The 14,436-nt window shown below is 40.8% G+C and overlaps 1 protein-coding gene across 7 annotated transcripts in view; it reads left to right on the forward strand.

The window, feature by feature from the left end:
• Positions 1 to 14,436, forward strand: part of TNS3 (tensin 3) — a 247,381-nt gene that overhangs the window by 207,945 nt on the left and 25,000 nt on the right. For all 7 annotated transcript variants that reach the window (XM_084510046.1, XM_084510042.1, XM_084510044.1 and 4 more), the window contains one exon: positions 13,251 to 13,422. In XM_084510046.1, coding sequence (XP_084366172.1) covers positions 13,251 to 13,422 — 172 coding nt within the window. The remainder of the gene's footprint in view (positions 1 to 13,250; positions 13,423 to 14,436) is intronic.

The following is a 14,436-nucleotide window of genomic DNA, read 5'->3' on the forward strand; positions in this document are numbered from 1 at the left end:
ACACTGAAGATTAGCTGAATAGAATTTGTTCTGATCAGTTTAAATTTCAGGCTATTAAAAGCAGCTTCTGAAAAAAAAAATATTTTTTTTGTTGTTCTAAAGCAAAAATGGTATAGATATCCTACTTCAAATCTAAAAAGCAGCCCTCATATTTGGTATTCAGGCTGCAATGAGCTGTTTGGACATTTATTATGAGCAAGTGACTCCAGAAAAGCGAACAGGTTGAAGAGGTTGTACTACACATTTGTGCAGTATTTTGGAAAAGGGGGGGGCGAAGTGAGACGGTTGGTCTAAGGTCTGAACATTAGTTTGATTGCTTCCGTTCCTCCTGCTAGGTTCTCCTGAGACATCAAAAGCTGCATACTCAGACCTCTCTGGTGCTAGCACCAGGGAACTGGACTGAGATGAGAAATGCAGAACTGAAACTTTCTTTGACCCTCTTTTCTGCCTTAAGCACAGTAGATAGGATCATACATGAAACTGAAAATTTCACTGAGTCTTGGTGCTTGCTTTCCAAGAATGTCAGAAAGTCAATCCTGAACTCAGTCCTTCCTTTGTTCACTTGACATTTGCTCTGCTGTGCTCCACTCCTCCCCCTTTTAATTGTCTTTTTCAGTGGATCTGCCAGTAGAGGAGTTGCATTTTTCAGTTCTGCTGACACACCCCAGACCTGTGTTTCCCACATGTCAAGCAATTTTAATTCCTAATGAACTTTGGTAGCACAAAGAACAGGGCAAGCATTTTCCTCTCTTTTTTTTTTCTTGAAGGGTGCTTGTTCTTCCAGAACATTCTGCCTGAAAAATGAGTACTCTTCTTTTTTAAGTTAGTACACTTATGATTCCTAGGGATTTTTTTTTTCTTCTAAAACTTCTACAATTTAATGCTAATTGTCCTATACAGCAATGTGAATATCTGAAAATCCATTATGAGATAAACTAAGAATGGAACTGACTCTAATGGCAGTTAATTATTTTGCTGTAAAAAAAAAAAAAAAAGTCATATTAATAATTATACCCTAATAGTTTTGTTGGGTTTGTTTTTGTTCATGACTGGATGATCTGCTGAACTTAAAGGCAAAATGGTAGTGTTCCTGTTTATGCATTATGGACTGACAGCTGTATTAGTGGCTCCCTCTCCCTAAAGAGTGTTTTTATAAATGTCAAGCTCTGTGCTTTCATGTGACCTGGATGACTTGAGGAGATGCTTCAACAGATGAATTGCATTCCTAAGACAGCAAAACTATGCTTAAAGTCAATAACAGAGCATCTGCAAGATCTTTTAAAATATGCGAGAAGACGCACAACTGGTTGCTTTAGTCCCTAGGGAAGACTCTTTTTTTCTGGTACCATTTGGGGAAATAAAACTGAAATTAGTATAAACAACTTCAGAAAAGCATGATGCAGATCTTACTGCTTTAAAGATGTGTTGCAAATTCCATTCAGCAAGTATGACTTACTTATATTTCAGTATTTTTGAGTGAGTCAATGATATCAAGCATTTGTAAACAGTCTAAGAGTCTGTCAGGGGAATGGTAACTTCCTCAGAAATGCTGGAGAGTAAGATCTTCAGGGTAGGGACTGTGCATGGGGAAAACTGGGGTCTGGTAAATCATCCTTTTAGTAATATTTATCTCTGTGAGGACAGGGGCAGAGGGCAAGTGCAATTAATTCCCTGATCCTGGGGTTGCCTGGAGATAAGCTCACGCCTGGCACAGCTTCAGGGGGTTGCATTTGTTTGTTACTGGCAGGAGCCTCTGGGGGCCGTTATGGGAGGTAGAAGTTGCTGTAACACAGGAATATCCTAGCTAGTGAATACCCACTCTTGTCATTCATCTTGCTAGAAAGACAGGAACTTTTGTGGAGATGTCACAGAGACAGCCTTGCTCACCTAGTACTTAAAGAGGAGAGCTGCTATTCCAAGGATATTTCCTCAAAGAGCAGCAGAGATGATTTGCAGTCCTCTTTAGGCATAAGACAAGAATGTTTGTTTGTTTGTTTATTTATTTATTTTCTTTAAATGCACACAAGAAGTATTTGCATGAAGTTAGAAGCCTCCAGTACAGCAGTGTAGCTTACCTTTACTTATTAGTAGTTTCGGTTCTAGCTTTTAAACATGTTATTTCTTCCACCAAAGAAACATCTGAGAAATTCTTTACCATCTCTCCAGATATGCTGTTTAATTTTCCAGGTTGTCAGATCCTGCATTATGTTTTCTGTAATATCCAAGCACATAATATGTACCACTGAGATTCTTGTCAGTACTATTAAATGAAGAAATTGAAGCTGGCCTTGCTAGTGCAGCAAAGTTAGTATGTGTATGCTAGAGCCACCATCTTCACAGGTTCCCTTATCCTGCCAGTTCTGCCCATCTGATTTGGTTACTTGCAAAGAGAGTTGATCCACTCAAATAGAAATTAACAGAATCTCCAAGCAGTAGTAACTTTGTCTTTTCTTTAACAAGCATGGTTTTGCTATATTGTTGCAGGAGTTGTAATCCTGGTTGTTATTCGTAGGTTTTGATAAGAGGGGGAAAGATACTCAACACCATCTGACCCTGTGGTGGTATATATTTTTTTTTAATTGTGAAGTGTACTCCTTCTAAACAAACATAGACAACAGTGAAGAATAGTTTATGAATGTGCATAAAGAACAGCCAAAACCAGCTCCTATATGAAAAACAATCAAGCAAACAAAAAGCAGAACAACAACAACAATTCTACAATCAAAATTAATTGGAGGATGGGAGGGAAATAGCAGAACTTCAGTAGTACATGTGCAATTCATAATTAAATACATATACATATATTGCAGGTGTGTGATTTTTTTTTTTAATTAATAGAGGTAAGCAATTTTAAAAAGTTTAGAGATGACTGTGATACACTGTTAAGCATGAGGAAGAAATTACCACAGAAAGAAAGAAAGAAAAGATGGTTGGGAAGTACCTTTAGTTGTCTATAATTCAACCAGTGACTAAGAACAGGAACACCTGTACTGGCTTTGAGTTAGGAACCCCCCTCCTAATGTAGGTTCCACCATGATCCTGGAAACCTCTTCCAATACTGTACTACCCTTAGTGACAAAACACTTTCTGATTTCTAGTGAGAATTTTCTAAGATGTTTTTGTCTGTTACCTCTTTGTTTTGTTTTGTATCTTTCAGTTTGACCTGCTGGTCAAACTTAGGCAAAGGAAGGGAATGCACAGATGGTGGAAACAGGGCCATGTGCCCTGGAAAGAGTACAGAAACACTGTCTGGATGTGCAGAGATGGGATCAGGAAAGCCAAGACACTGACAGAACTAAATTTGGCAAGGGATGCAAAGGATAAGAGGGATTCTACAGGTACATTGGCTGTAAAAGAAGGACTAAGGGGAGAGTAACACCTCTGACAAATGAAGACAGACAACTGTCAACAAAAGACGTGGAGAAGGCTGAGGTACTTAACAACTTCTTTGCATTGGTCTTCACTGCTGGTCAGGCTTGCTACATCTCATGAGTCCCCAGATCTCTAGGTGGGGGCTGGATGAGCAGAGTCCGTCCCACTGTAAGCAAAGAGCAGTTCAGGACCTCCTGATGCAACTTAACAACTACAAGTCTGTGGAGCCTGATGACATGCCTGCCAGGGTCCTGAGGGAATTGGCTGATGTAGCTGCCAAGCCACTGTCCATCGTATTTGAAAAATCATGGCTGTCAGGCGAAGTCCCGGGTGACTTAGAAAAGGGAAACATCACTTCCATTTTTAAAAAGGGAAAGAAAGGAAGACCTGGGGAACTACAGACTGGTGAGCCTCACCTTTGTGCCTGGCAAGATCATGGAACAAGTCCTTCTGGAGGCAATGTTAAGGCACATGTGGGACAAGAAGGTGATCTGAGACTGGCTTCACCAAGGGTGAATCATACCTGACCAATCTGGTGGCTTTCTATGGTGGAGTGACTGCATCAGTCAGCAAAGGAAGACTGATATCATTTACGTGGACTTCTGTAAGTCTTTTGACACAGTCCCACATGACATCATAATTTTTAAATTGGATAGATACAGTTTGAAGGGTGGACCATCTGGTGGATAAGGAACTGGCTCGATGGCCACAGAATGGTGATCAATGGTTCCAGGTGGAAGCCAGTGATGAGCAGGTCTCAGGGGTCTGTCTTCGGCCTGGTGCTTTTCAATATCTTCATCAGTGACGCAGATGATGGGATCAAGTGCACCCTCAGCAAGTTTGCAGACAACACCAAGCTAAGTGGTGTGGCTGATAGCAAAGAAGAAAGAGACACCATTCAAAGGGACCTGGACAGGCTGAAGAAATGGGCCTATGTGAACCGCATGAGGTTCAAGTCCAAGTGCAAGGTACTGAACCTGGGTCAGGGCAATCCCAGCCATGAGAACAGACTGGGAGAAGAAGACAGAGAGCAGCCCTGCGGAGAGATACTTGGGGGTTCTGGTAGATGAAGGGCTCAACATGAGCCAGAAGTGCACGCTTGCGGCTCAGAAGGCCAACTGCATCTGGGGCTGCATTAAAAGAAGAATAGTCAGAAGGTCAAGGGAGGTGATTGTACCCCCTCTATTTTGTCTCCATTGGAGCCCTCAGCACAAGAAGGATGTGGAGCTGTTAGAACGGGTCCAGAGGAGGGCCACTAAAATGATCAAGGGGCTGGAGCACCTCTCATATGAAGAAGGTCTGAGAGCCAAGGCTGTTCGGCCTGGAGAAGAGAAGACTGGGGAGACCTCATTGTGGCCTTTCAATACTTAAAGGAGTCTTAAAAAAAAGAACGGAGAGGGACTCTTTACTTGGGTAGATAATAATAGGACAAGGGGGAATGGTCTTAAACTAAAAGAGGATAGATTTAGACTAGACTTTAATAGGAATTTGTTTTTAAGATAAAGAAAGTCAAAAAAGAAAAATCTGAGAAGGAGACAAAAACTGTTAGTAGTTAAGATGATTTATTTTTTTCTAAATCATCTAAATTAGAGAGTTGAAGAAATACTGGAAAAAGCAGGGGTTCTGTTGTTAAGTCAGTGAAATATCTGAGTGATCTTGTGCTATAAAGTCCAGTTTATTAATAAAGTAGATTTGTAGAAAGTGTTGCACATTCGCATGCTTCCTCAGAGCTCCATGGCAATGGAGCAAAGTAACAAAGTGCTGATTCAGCATTTGGTTACTGCAGATTTTGGGGGAGATATCCTGAGGCAAAAGATAAACTAATGATGACTGTCATTATCTCAGTCTACAAGTTATTTGGAGGGTTTCTTAACAGACACTTATTTTCTAAAATATAAAACCCCCAAGTATATCGTTTTAAAACTGTGAAGAGCATAAAACAGTTAACTTCACCTTCTCAGACAATGAAAGGAAAAGCATTGCTGCCTGAGGTTTTCAGGGTTTTTGCTTTCAGGCTTGCTTAAGTGTACTTATGTTTAACTATTCTCAACAACAATAGCAACAAAAAAATTGCAATACAGTAAATAAGCTGTTGTTCTCAGAGTTTGAAACTGTTGTTCTCAGTGTTTAAAACAGTAATGGTAGAATTTCGCTAGCCAACAGATTGGGTAAATTTAGCTCTGAATGAAAGGTGGAACAACTTTTGTTGGGAAGGGTAGCACATACTATGCAAAAGAGGAAATAAAGTTATTCTCTTCCCTGGCAGCTGAAATAATAAAAAAGATCTTAAGCATCTTTCACTGAAGCCTGTTTCTTGTCCTATTTCATGTGCTCTGTACAAAGGAAAAAAACTGTGAGACCAAAGTTGTTTTTTTGTAAGGGTATAATCTGATTCAGTCTATTTTTGTGAAATTGAAAGCTGAATATGGCAAGTACAAAATATAAAAGTTTCAGTAAAGTTGGTAGTTTAAAGTTGGTAGGCAGGTGGCAAGAGAGAGTTTCAGTGTTATCTCAGTCTCCTATTAATTTTGGCACCTTAGCATTTGGAAAAGCAGAAGGAGAGATGATGAAAGGCAATATGGCTTCCCCAGAAGAACCATGCTTAATGGTGGACCATCTTGCTGTCTCCTTTTTCTATATGCAGGAGTTTTAATTCTGCTTTTCCCAGTGAGCCCTGTAGAGGTTGTTAAGAAGCTTCACAAAAAGGAAGTCTTAGCACTCGTGTCATCCATTGGAGGAACTCTTTTTACAGGAAGCCAAATCCTTTTGTCATAAATTCACCATTTCCAGGTTTTCTGGCTTTACATAGTAGCATAAGCTTCTGCTACCCCCTAGTCACGATTACAGTTGTGCACTCCTTTTCACTTCGTCCAGTCCAGCTAGTTGTCACTGGATTTTGCATGTCAATACTTACCTCTCTTCCACTAAAGTTCTTTTCCTTTTACTTTTTTTTTTTTTTTTTCTGTGAAACTATGATTTTCAAAGTAATCTTTCCTTCAAGCTTTCTGTAGAAAAGCTAAAATTGTGCTTACTCAGTGTCATTAATTTTGTAATTTGCTTACTGATGTTTTTTTCCTTTAATTTATTGTTTCTTTTCTACATCCTTTCATATGATCATGGGCCTTTTATCTTTAAGAGAACTTCCTGCAGATGGAGGAACTAAATAATTGAATTTCTTCCCTTGGGTATACTAAAACTTTCTTCAATTCCGTTCTGGTCTTTTTTTGCTTTTCCCAGAGAAATCTTTCTCCACTTTTTTTCTTCTGTAGATTTAAAGATTTGTAAAGAAACATACCTAAATGAACCTTTTTCATAATATGTGCTTAAGATCTTCATCCAGTACATTTTGCCTTACTGATATAATTCAAACCGTGAGGCATCTACCATGTCTCTGGATATGTTGTTTTAATGCTTAATACTGGAGGGAGTTTTTTTGGATTCTTGCTTTACCTTTCCTTGTACCTCAGCTCTGACTTGAGTCTAAATCTTATGCCAAGAAATTCAGGTGAATGGCAGAATAACTTGGCTTAATGAAGAATAAAAATGAATATTGTAAAAGGGAAGTGGCAATCATCTGACCTTTGGTGTCCTGAATAAAATAAAGTTGTATCAGCAGAGACTGTTGTCACAGAAACTCTTACAGTTCCCTAGATGTCGGAAGGAGAGACGAACAGCTCAGCACCGTGGTGGAGTAGTTGGTAGTGCCAAAGTTGGTAGTGCCAAACTGTAGTTGAAGCTAGCTCGATGTCAAGCTCCAAAGTGCCATTGAGTTTTTCTTGAATGCAGGGGATTACAGTGTACATTTTTCAGAAGTGTTTCAAAGGAACGAGTGTCTTGAGAATGCTTGTCTGGTAGGACAAGTCCAAGGTGAGTCCTGAGTGAATGAGAAATACCAAGTTTATAGAATGTGGCCTTCTTTGTTGGAGAGCAATTTTTTGCTGTTACCCTTAATTGGAGAGCTTCTCTTTGCTCAATCAGGTAATGACAGGACAAGGGGGAATGGTTTTTAACTAAAAGAGGGGAGATTTAGATGAGAGTTTAGGAGGAAATTCTTCACTCAGAGGGTGGTGAGGCACTGGAACAGGTTGCCCAGAAAGGTTGTGGTTGCCCCATCCCTGGAGGTGTTCAAGAACAGCTTAAATGAAGCCCTGAGCAACCTGATCTAGTGGGAGGTGTCCCTGCCTAATGCAGGGGGGTTGGAACTGGATGGTCTTTGAGGTCCCTTCCAACCTGAGCCATTCTATGATTCCATGAATGCAGTCAGTCAAAAAAGAAATTACTTACATTGGGTAGAGAAGACATCTTGCACCAGCTCTTCCATTACACTTGTAAGTATCTTCAGTTCTGCCAGGAAATCTGTCTAAAGGAATTGTTTCATCAGCTGTTCATGTGAACGGTGAAATGGAACCTTTGAATGAGGCTGTTGGTACAGGGAATGTTTTGGATACATCTTCCATTAGGCTGGAATTTTACATCATTGATGAAGCAAGCCATCAAAGGATAGATCAAGGGACAGAAGAGATTGTGCAATGCTTGTAAATTTCACAAAGCTTATTTTTCTGCAGCTCTTTAAGGCTAGTAGTGGTTCAGTTACTTTGGCTTGCTTTAGAGTAACGTGCTTTTCTGTGTCCATTCATTTTTATGCTGCCTTGAGCTAGTATGGGGGAGGCCAGCTCGTATTGTAGGGAGCAGAACAGTGACTTAGAGTAACTTGAGGATTTTGACTGTATTTTTTAAAATCATTCAGAGCACGTTAGCTATCACCTTTGAACCAAAAGGAATACAGAGATGAGATTCTGTGAGGATCTGCTAACATACGAGGCATGCTAATGGAATGACAGCTCTTTGATTTCCCTACCGGACTACTTTCTCAAAAGCTGTGGGGTGATGTTGCCATTCAGCTGCTACAAGAAAAGAGAAAAAGGAATGCTTTTACATACCTTTTATCTGGACCCTGGCTTGGGTTAAGCCACTCTGCTTCTTTTTTTTCCTTTGCCTTTTTTTTTTTCCTTTTTCTTTTTTAATTTTTTATTTTTTTTCCTTTTTTTTCCTCTTTTCTCCTTTCCCCTTCCTCCTTTTTTTTTTTTTCTTTCTTTCTCTCTTACTTTTTACATTTCATTTTTCTTCTTTTAAGATAGGACATGTAGTGGATTCAAGTAGTAATCTATAACATCTTACGTTCATATCACTGTTCTCCTGGGTACATCCAAGAGCTGCTTACAAATAGAAGATTCTTGCAACTTTTACTATTTTTTTCCCTTTGCTGCTAAGTGGGATGGTTGAATAGCAAGCTGGACCTTCTAACTTGCATATGGTCACAATAATATTTGTTTTTATTCCTGAGTGTCCCTTTTCGTCAATGTATGATGCAAAGAGTGCTGTTCATCTCTTAGGTTCTGTCTGTAAAGCTGATCGTCAGTGTCAGCAATTGTAGGTATTTTGACCTCAGCGTTTAAAGAGACACGAACATGATATTAGTTTTTGTGTGTCGGTTCTTTTAGTAGGGACCTGCACTTTTACATTGTCAGTGTTCTAACAGACCTAACAGTGTAGATTGAGAGGATCTGAAGCAAGAAGCACCAGTAGATTGCAGCAAACATGCCAGAGGAGTTTGTACCATGCATACAAAAAATCCTGTAGAAACTATAAGCTTGTACAGTAAAGGGTTAACAGCTGACTGGTGAGTGTGGACTCTGTATCAGACAATAGAGAGGACATAGCTGAAATATTTGGCAAGCTTGTTTTTAATTGAAATATAAACAAAGCTGCTTTCATGATAAGTGCCTTTCAGATATATTTGTTTCTAGCCTGGGAATAGTTATGCAGAGTTCGCGTTCATTTTGCAGATTACATGCCTGGCTGCCTGTGGCTTTTCACTGTTAATCTTTTACATGTGTGAAAATTTGGATATGAAAAGAAATGCTGTATCTGTCAGCATTCAGTCAGTGGTCTTTCTGTCATGCAGCTTTCAGTGATGTAAAGGTAATAGTGACAATCCAAAGCCTGAAACAAAGAAGAGTCACGTCTTCGTTCATATCTTTAAGCAAGTGCCTAAGTGGTGGGAGGAGAGGACTTTGCTATGTATAAATGCTTTGGTTTAAGTCTTGTGCACATACTTGAGATTGCATAACAGTGGGAGAAGATTTTAAGTTATTTCATAATTAGCTCCCCGTCCCTTTCTGCCCCCAGGTTCTTTGTAACGGGAGTCCAATGACTACCCCACACAGTCTGATACCAAGGGGACAAGTATAGAGGCACTGACTGAAATAAAAAAAAAATATATATGGAGTTAAGCCTGTGGTCATAATCCCCATGCCTGCTGGGAATGCTTTATCCTCTCCTGTATCGTAACAGAGTTGTCTCAACCTGTAGTATAACTGGGAGGCATCTGCAGGTTCGCATACATAAATGAGATGTCAGTTGCACCTAAGACATATTGCCTTACAGATGCAGCTCTCAGTAGATCCATTTGCTTTTAGTCTATGGAAGGTTGCATTACTGGGGAGGCTCAAGTGCTCATCAGGCATACAATGTTAGTTTGACCAACCCACGTTCAAGTAACCATTTTTGTTCCCTCAGATAATAGTTAAGACAAAGTATTACTTGTTTATTACATATTAAAATATTTGTTTATGGCTTAACATCAGTCTTTATAATACTTGGGAGCACCACTGATTTCAGCAGGAATATGGCCTAAGACTGTGTTTGCACCAGTGTGAGAGTGAATACAATATATCTGAACTATTATAGATTCAGATTTTCTTAGCTCTTCCCCACCACACCCATTTCTGTAGGCATTTCCTTTAAAGTTCACTTTAATGGCTGGCATGGATCTAATTAATGCTAGTTAAAGACATTTTGGTAGTTTTCTAATGCTTTCCTCATCCAGTTAAGTGGTTGCTCTGTACAGTATGTGTGCTATGTGAGGAATTCAAATGGTTTTCAGACAGAGCACTGTTTTGCAGGTTTTCTTATCTCAGGCATTTCTTTTAAGTACCTTCCATCGTCCTGATTCGAATAATAGCAGAGACAGACTGTGCCATGAAAAGTATTGAAAAGATTTCTTTGGACTTGCTTCAGTGGAGGTCACAGAAATAGTGAGAATCTTCCTTCTTTTTACATCATTAGAATGATTTCCTTATGGAAAAAATTAAGATTATTTTTAGTCTTCGTTGGGCTGGAGTTGTTCTCTAGCTGTCTTTTTTGTTGTTGTTTTTCTTCTCCACATCAATCTTTTCAAGTGTATCTAGTACTCTAGAGAGAGTAGAGACTGTTTCATCTGTGGTCTCCTCATTGGTTCCAGTCTTGCAGATGTTGAGGTGATTGGAACTATTCAGGTGTATGAAGCTATTCAGATGCTTAAGCACATGCAGTATCATATTGCATGGCCTTCTCTGAGGTAGAAAATAGTGCAATTGAACATGAGCATATGTGAAAGGGTTTTGGATTTTTTTAGCGTATGCCAGAATAATTAAATGACAAGCTCCATAGAGCTTGAGTAGTTATAGCAATGCACCTGCAAAGAAAAGGAATAAATTGTTCCTTTATAAAACTCTTCAGTAGTAGGGATTTGAGGGAATAGTCCTGAGGGAAGTGGTGGATTAATTTGCTAGGTCACTATATTTAAAAAGTCATGCCAGTCTGGGGAAGTTCCCACTGACTGGGAGAGAGGAAACATAACCACTGTTTTTAGGAAAGGGAAAAAAGGAAGACCTGGGGAACTACAAGCCAGTCAGTCTCATCTCTGTGCCAAGCAAGATCATGGGACAGATCCTCCTGAAACTATGCTAAAGCACATGGAAAACAGAGAGGAGATTGGTGGCAGTTAGCATGGCTTCACTAAGGGCAAATCAAACCTGACAAATTTGGTGGCCTTTTACAATGGTGTTACAGTGCTGGTGGAAAAGGGAAGAGCAACTGATGTCATCTACCTGTACTTCTGAAAAACATTTCATATGGTCCTGTACAATATCCTTGATTATAAAATGAAGAGACATGGATTTGAGGGATGGACCACTCAGTGCGTAAGGAATCAGCTGGAAGGTCTAACTGAGAGTTGTGGTCAATGGCTCAATGTCCAAGTGCAGAGATTGGTGATGAGTGGTGTCCCTCAGAGGTCTGTATTGGGACGAGTATTATCTAACGTATTTGTTGCTGACATGGATAGTGGGATTGAGTTCACCCTCAGGAATTTTGCAGATGACGCTAACCTGAGTAATGCAGTTGACATGTTGGGCGGAAGAGATAGGGTGGGACCTTGACAGGCTGTAGGGTTTGGCTGACAGGAACCTCATGAAGATCAGCAAGGGCAAGTGCAGGTTCCTGCACCTAGGGAGGAATAGCCCTAAGCACCAACATAGGCTGGTGTGTGTGTGTCCTGTTAGAGTACAGCTCTGCAGAGAGGGATCTGGGAGTCCTGGTGGGCCGCAGGCTGACAACGAGTCAGCAATGTGCCCTTGTGGACAAGAAGGCCAATGATATCCTGGGCTGCATTTGGAAGAGTGTTGCCAGTAGGTCAAGGGAGGTGATCCTCCCCCTCTACTCAGCCATGGTGAGGCCACACCTGGAGTATTACGTTCAGTTCTGGGCTTCCCAGGACACGAGGGATGTAGAACTACTGGAGTGAGTTCAGAGCAGGGCTACGAAGATGATGAGAGGAATGGAGCTCCTGTCGTACGAGGACAGGCTGAGAGAACCGTGTCTGTATAGCCTGGAAAAGGGAAGACCGAGGGGAGACCTCATTAATGTATATAAATATCTGAAGGGAGGGTGTCGAGAGGATGGTGCCGATCTCTTTTCAGTTTTGCCCAGTGAGAGGACAAGAGGCAACAGGCACAAACTGAAGCACAGGAGGTTCTGGCTGAATATGAGGGGGCACTTCTTTCCTGTGAGGGTGACAGAGCACTGGAACAGGTTGCCCAGAGAAGTTGTGGAGTCTCCTTCTCTGGAGATATTCAAAACCCGCCTGGATGCCATCCTGCGTAATGTGCTCGAGGTGATCCTGCTCGGCAGGGGTGTTGGATTAGATTGTCTTCAGAGGTCCCTTCCAGCCCTGCCTATTCTGTGATTCCATGATTCTGAGATGCCATCCAGAGGGACCTTGACAGTTTTGAGAGATTGGCCTGTGCAAACCTCCTGAAAGTCAACAAGGCCAAGTGCAAAGTCCTGTGCCTGTGTTGGGGCAATCCCAAACATGAATAAAGACTGGCTTAAGGAGCCTCTCCCAGTTGTCATGACCTTTCAAAAGTTATCAGGAGTGGCCTTGCAGTGGCATTGGCCTTGCAATGGTATCAGCCTTCTCCCTCAGCTCTAGAGGGAACTACCATCAGGCCCCAGTGGGCTTGCATATATCCAGTTTGTTAAATGCTCCCTTGCTTGGTCCTTCTTATCCAAGTCAGTCTTCCTTGATCCAGACTTTCTCTATATCTCAGGGACTTGAGATTCCCGAAGGCTGGGCTTACTGGGAAAGACTGGGGTGAAGAAGACATTGAGTACCTTGGCCTTTCCTGTCATTTGCCACTGAGTGCCCTGCCCCATTCAGCAGTGGGCTGAAGGTTGGGCTGAAATAACCCTCCAGTTTTTTTATCACTTCGCTGTTAAAGTGCATGCTGTATATAGTTAGGTAGGAAACGTGAACAGACATTTCTGTCTTAACACCGGGCTGTGGAATGCAGAACAACTTGCCTCTGCCATTTGTTCTCCTGCTGGATGTTTTCAGCAATCAGTGTTGTGAAATAAAATGTTACTGTTTAAAACGTAAAAAATAGTTTTATTAAAAGCAAAATTGGTCATTTTATAAACACTTTCAGGCAGTACAAGGCCTGTAAAAATGTGAGTTGTTTTTCAATTTGTCTTGTATTTTGTTTCCTTTCTTGCAGAATCTCAAAGTTACAAAGAAGCCCTTAACCACTCTATGATAATGTCTGACAGCACCATGGGTGCTAACCCTGCTTTGATGAGGTCCAACATGCAGATGGATCCTTCCTTTCAGCGGTGTTTAGCATCTTCATGTACTGCTTCAAGTAACAGTTCTATCCCGGTGGGAGAAAGGTAGGAAAAGATTCTCTGACCTGATCGTTTAGTTCTCATTATTGTGATTGCCAGCGAAGATGTTATGCTTGCTTGTTCATTGCAGAGCATTTGTACAAGAACTTTTGAGTTTGGTTGTGATATGTGATTATGTTGTTGCCCACCATCTGGAAGTTAACACATCCACAGATGTTTTTTATATGTCTGAGAGGCACATGTGGTTTTAAAGAAAATCTAGGAATACAAAAATGAATAGGGACTATCAGTGGTCAGTCATGAACAATTATTTCTATTTACTTATTAGAAGGGGTGTTTTATTACAGCTGATAATGTTTCCTTCTCTATCACTCTGCAACAACATTCTTTTGTGGCTAACTGACCTTTTCATGGATAATTGGTTCCTTTTTCACAGTAAGTAAGTATTTGGAATGCTGTTGGTTGATGTGTCAAACTCTCAGTAAGGACTTAAGTGTGTTGATTTCTATATGTTTTCCTATCTAATTAATTTCATTTTGAGTCAGTACTTGGACTGTGAAAGAAGTTTCCTGTTGTAATTACGACTGTGAATCATAATAATCTTGTTAGGGGATCCTGTTGTTTCCCCTAGCAAAGTGGGTTGCACCTGGCATCCAGAACTCACTCAAAGTGTTGATTCATATTTAAAGTAGTGAGAATTTAATGGTACACATTTATCAGCTTGAGCTGGGTTCCTCCAAGGAGGGACCCCACTCAAGACTTTACTTGGATTCTTACACCCATACAATCTTAATTTTGTCCACTATGGTCCAATCAGTTCTTCACACATATACATTATGTTACTTCAGACTGGCAATTCTTTGTTGCAGAGCATAATATCTTCTCTTATCTCCTGGGGCACGCTCTCATTCTGCTATGTCCTTGGTCAGCACATCCCCACCCCCCAACCACACAAAATGTTGCTCAATCACCACTACGTAACAGGTTCAGGTTATGGGAGCTCATACTGCGGCCTAAGGCTTCACCAGATTTGCCTGACTAATGTCAAACAATAGCTAC

This window comes from Aythya ferina, assembly GCF_964211825.1.
Source record: "Aythya ferina genome assembly, chromosome: 2".
In the NCBI taxonomy this organism is placed as follows: Eukaryota; Metazoa; Chordata; class Aves; order Anseriformes; family Anatidae; genus Aythya; species Aythya ferina.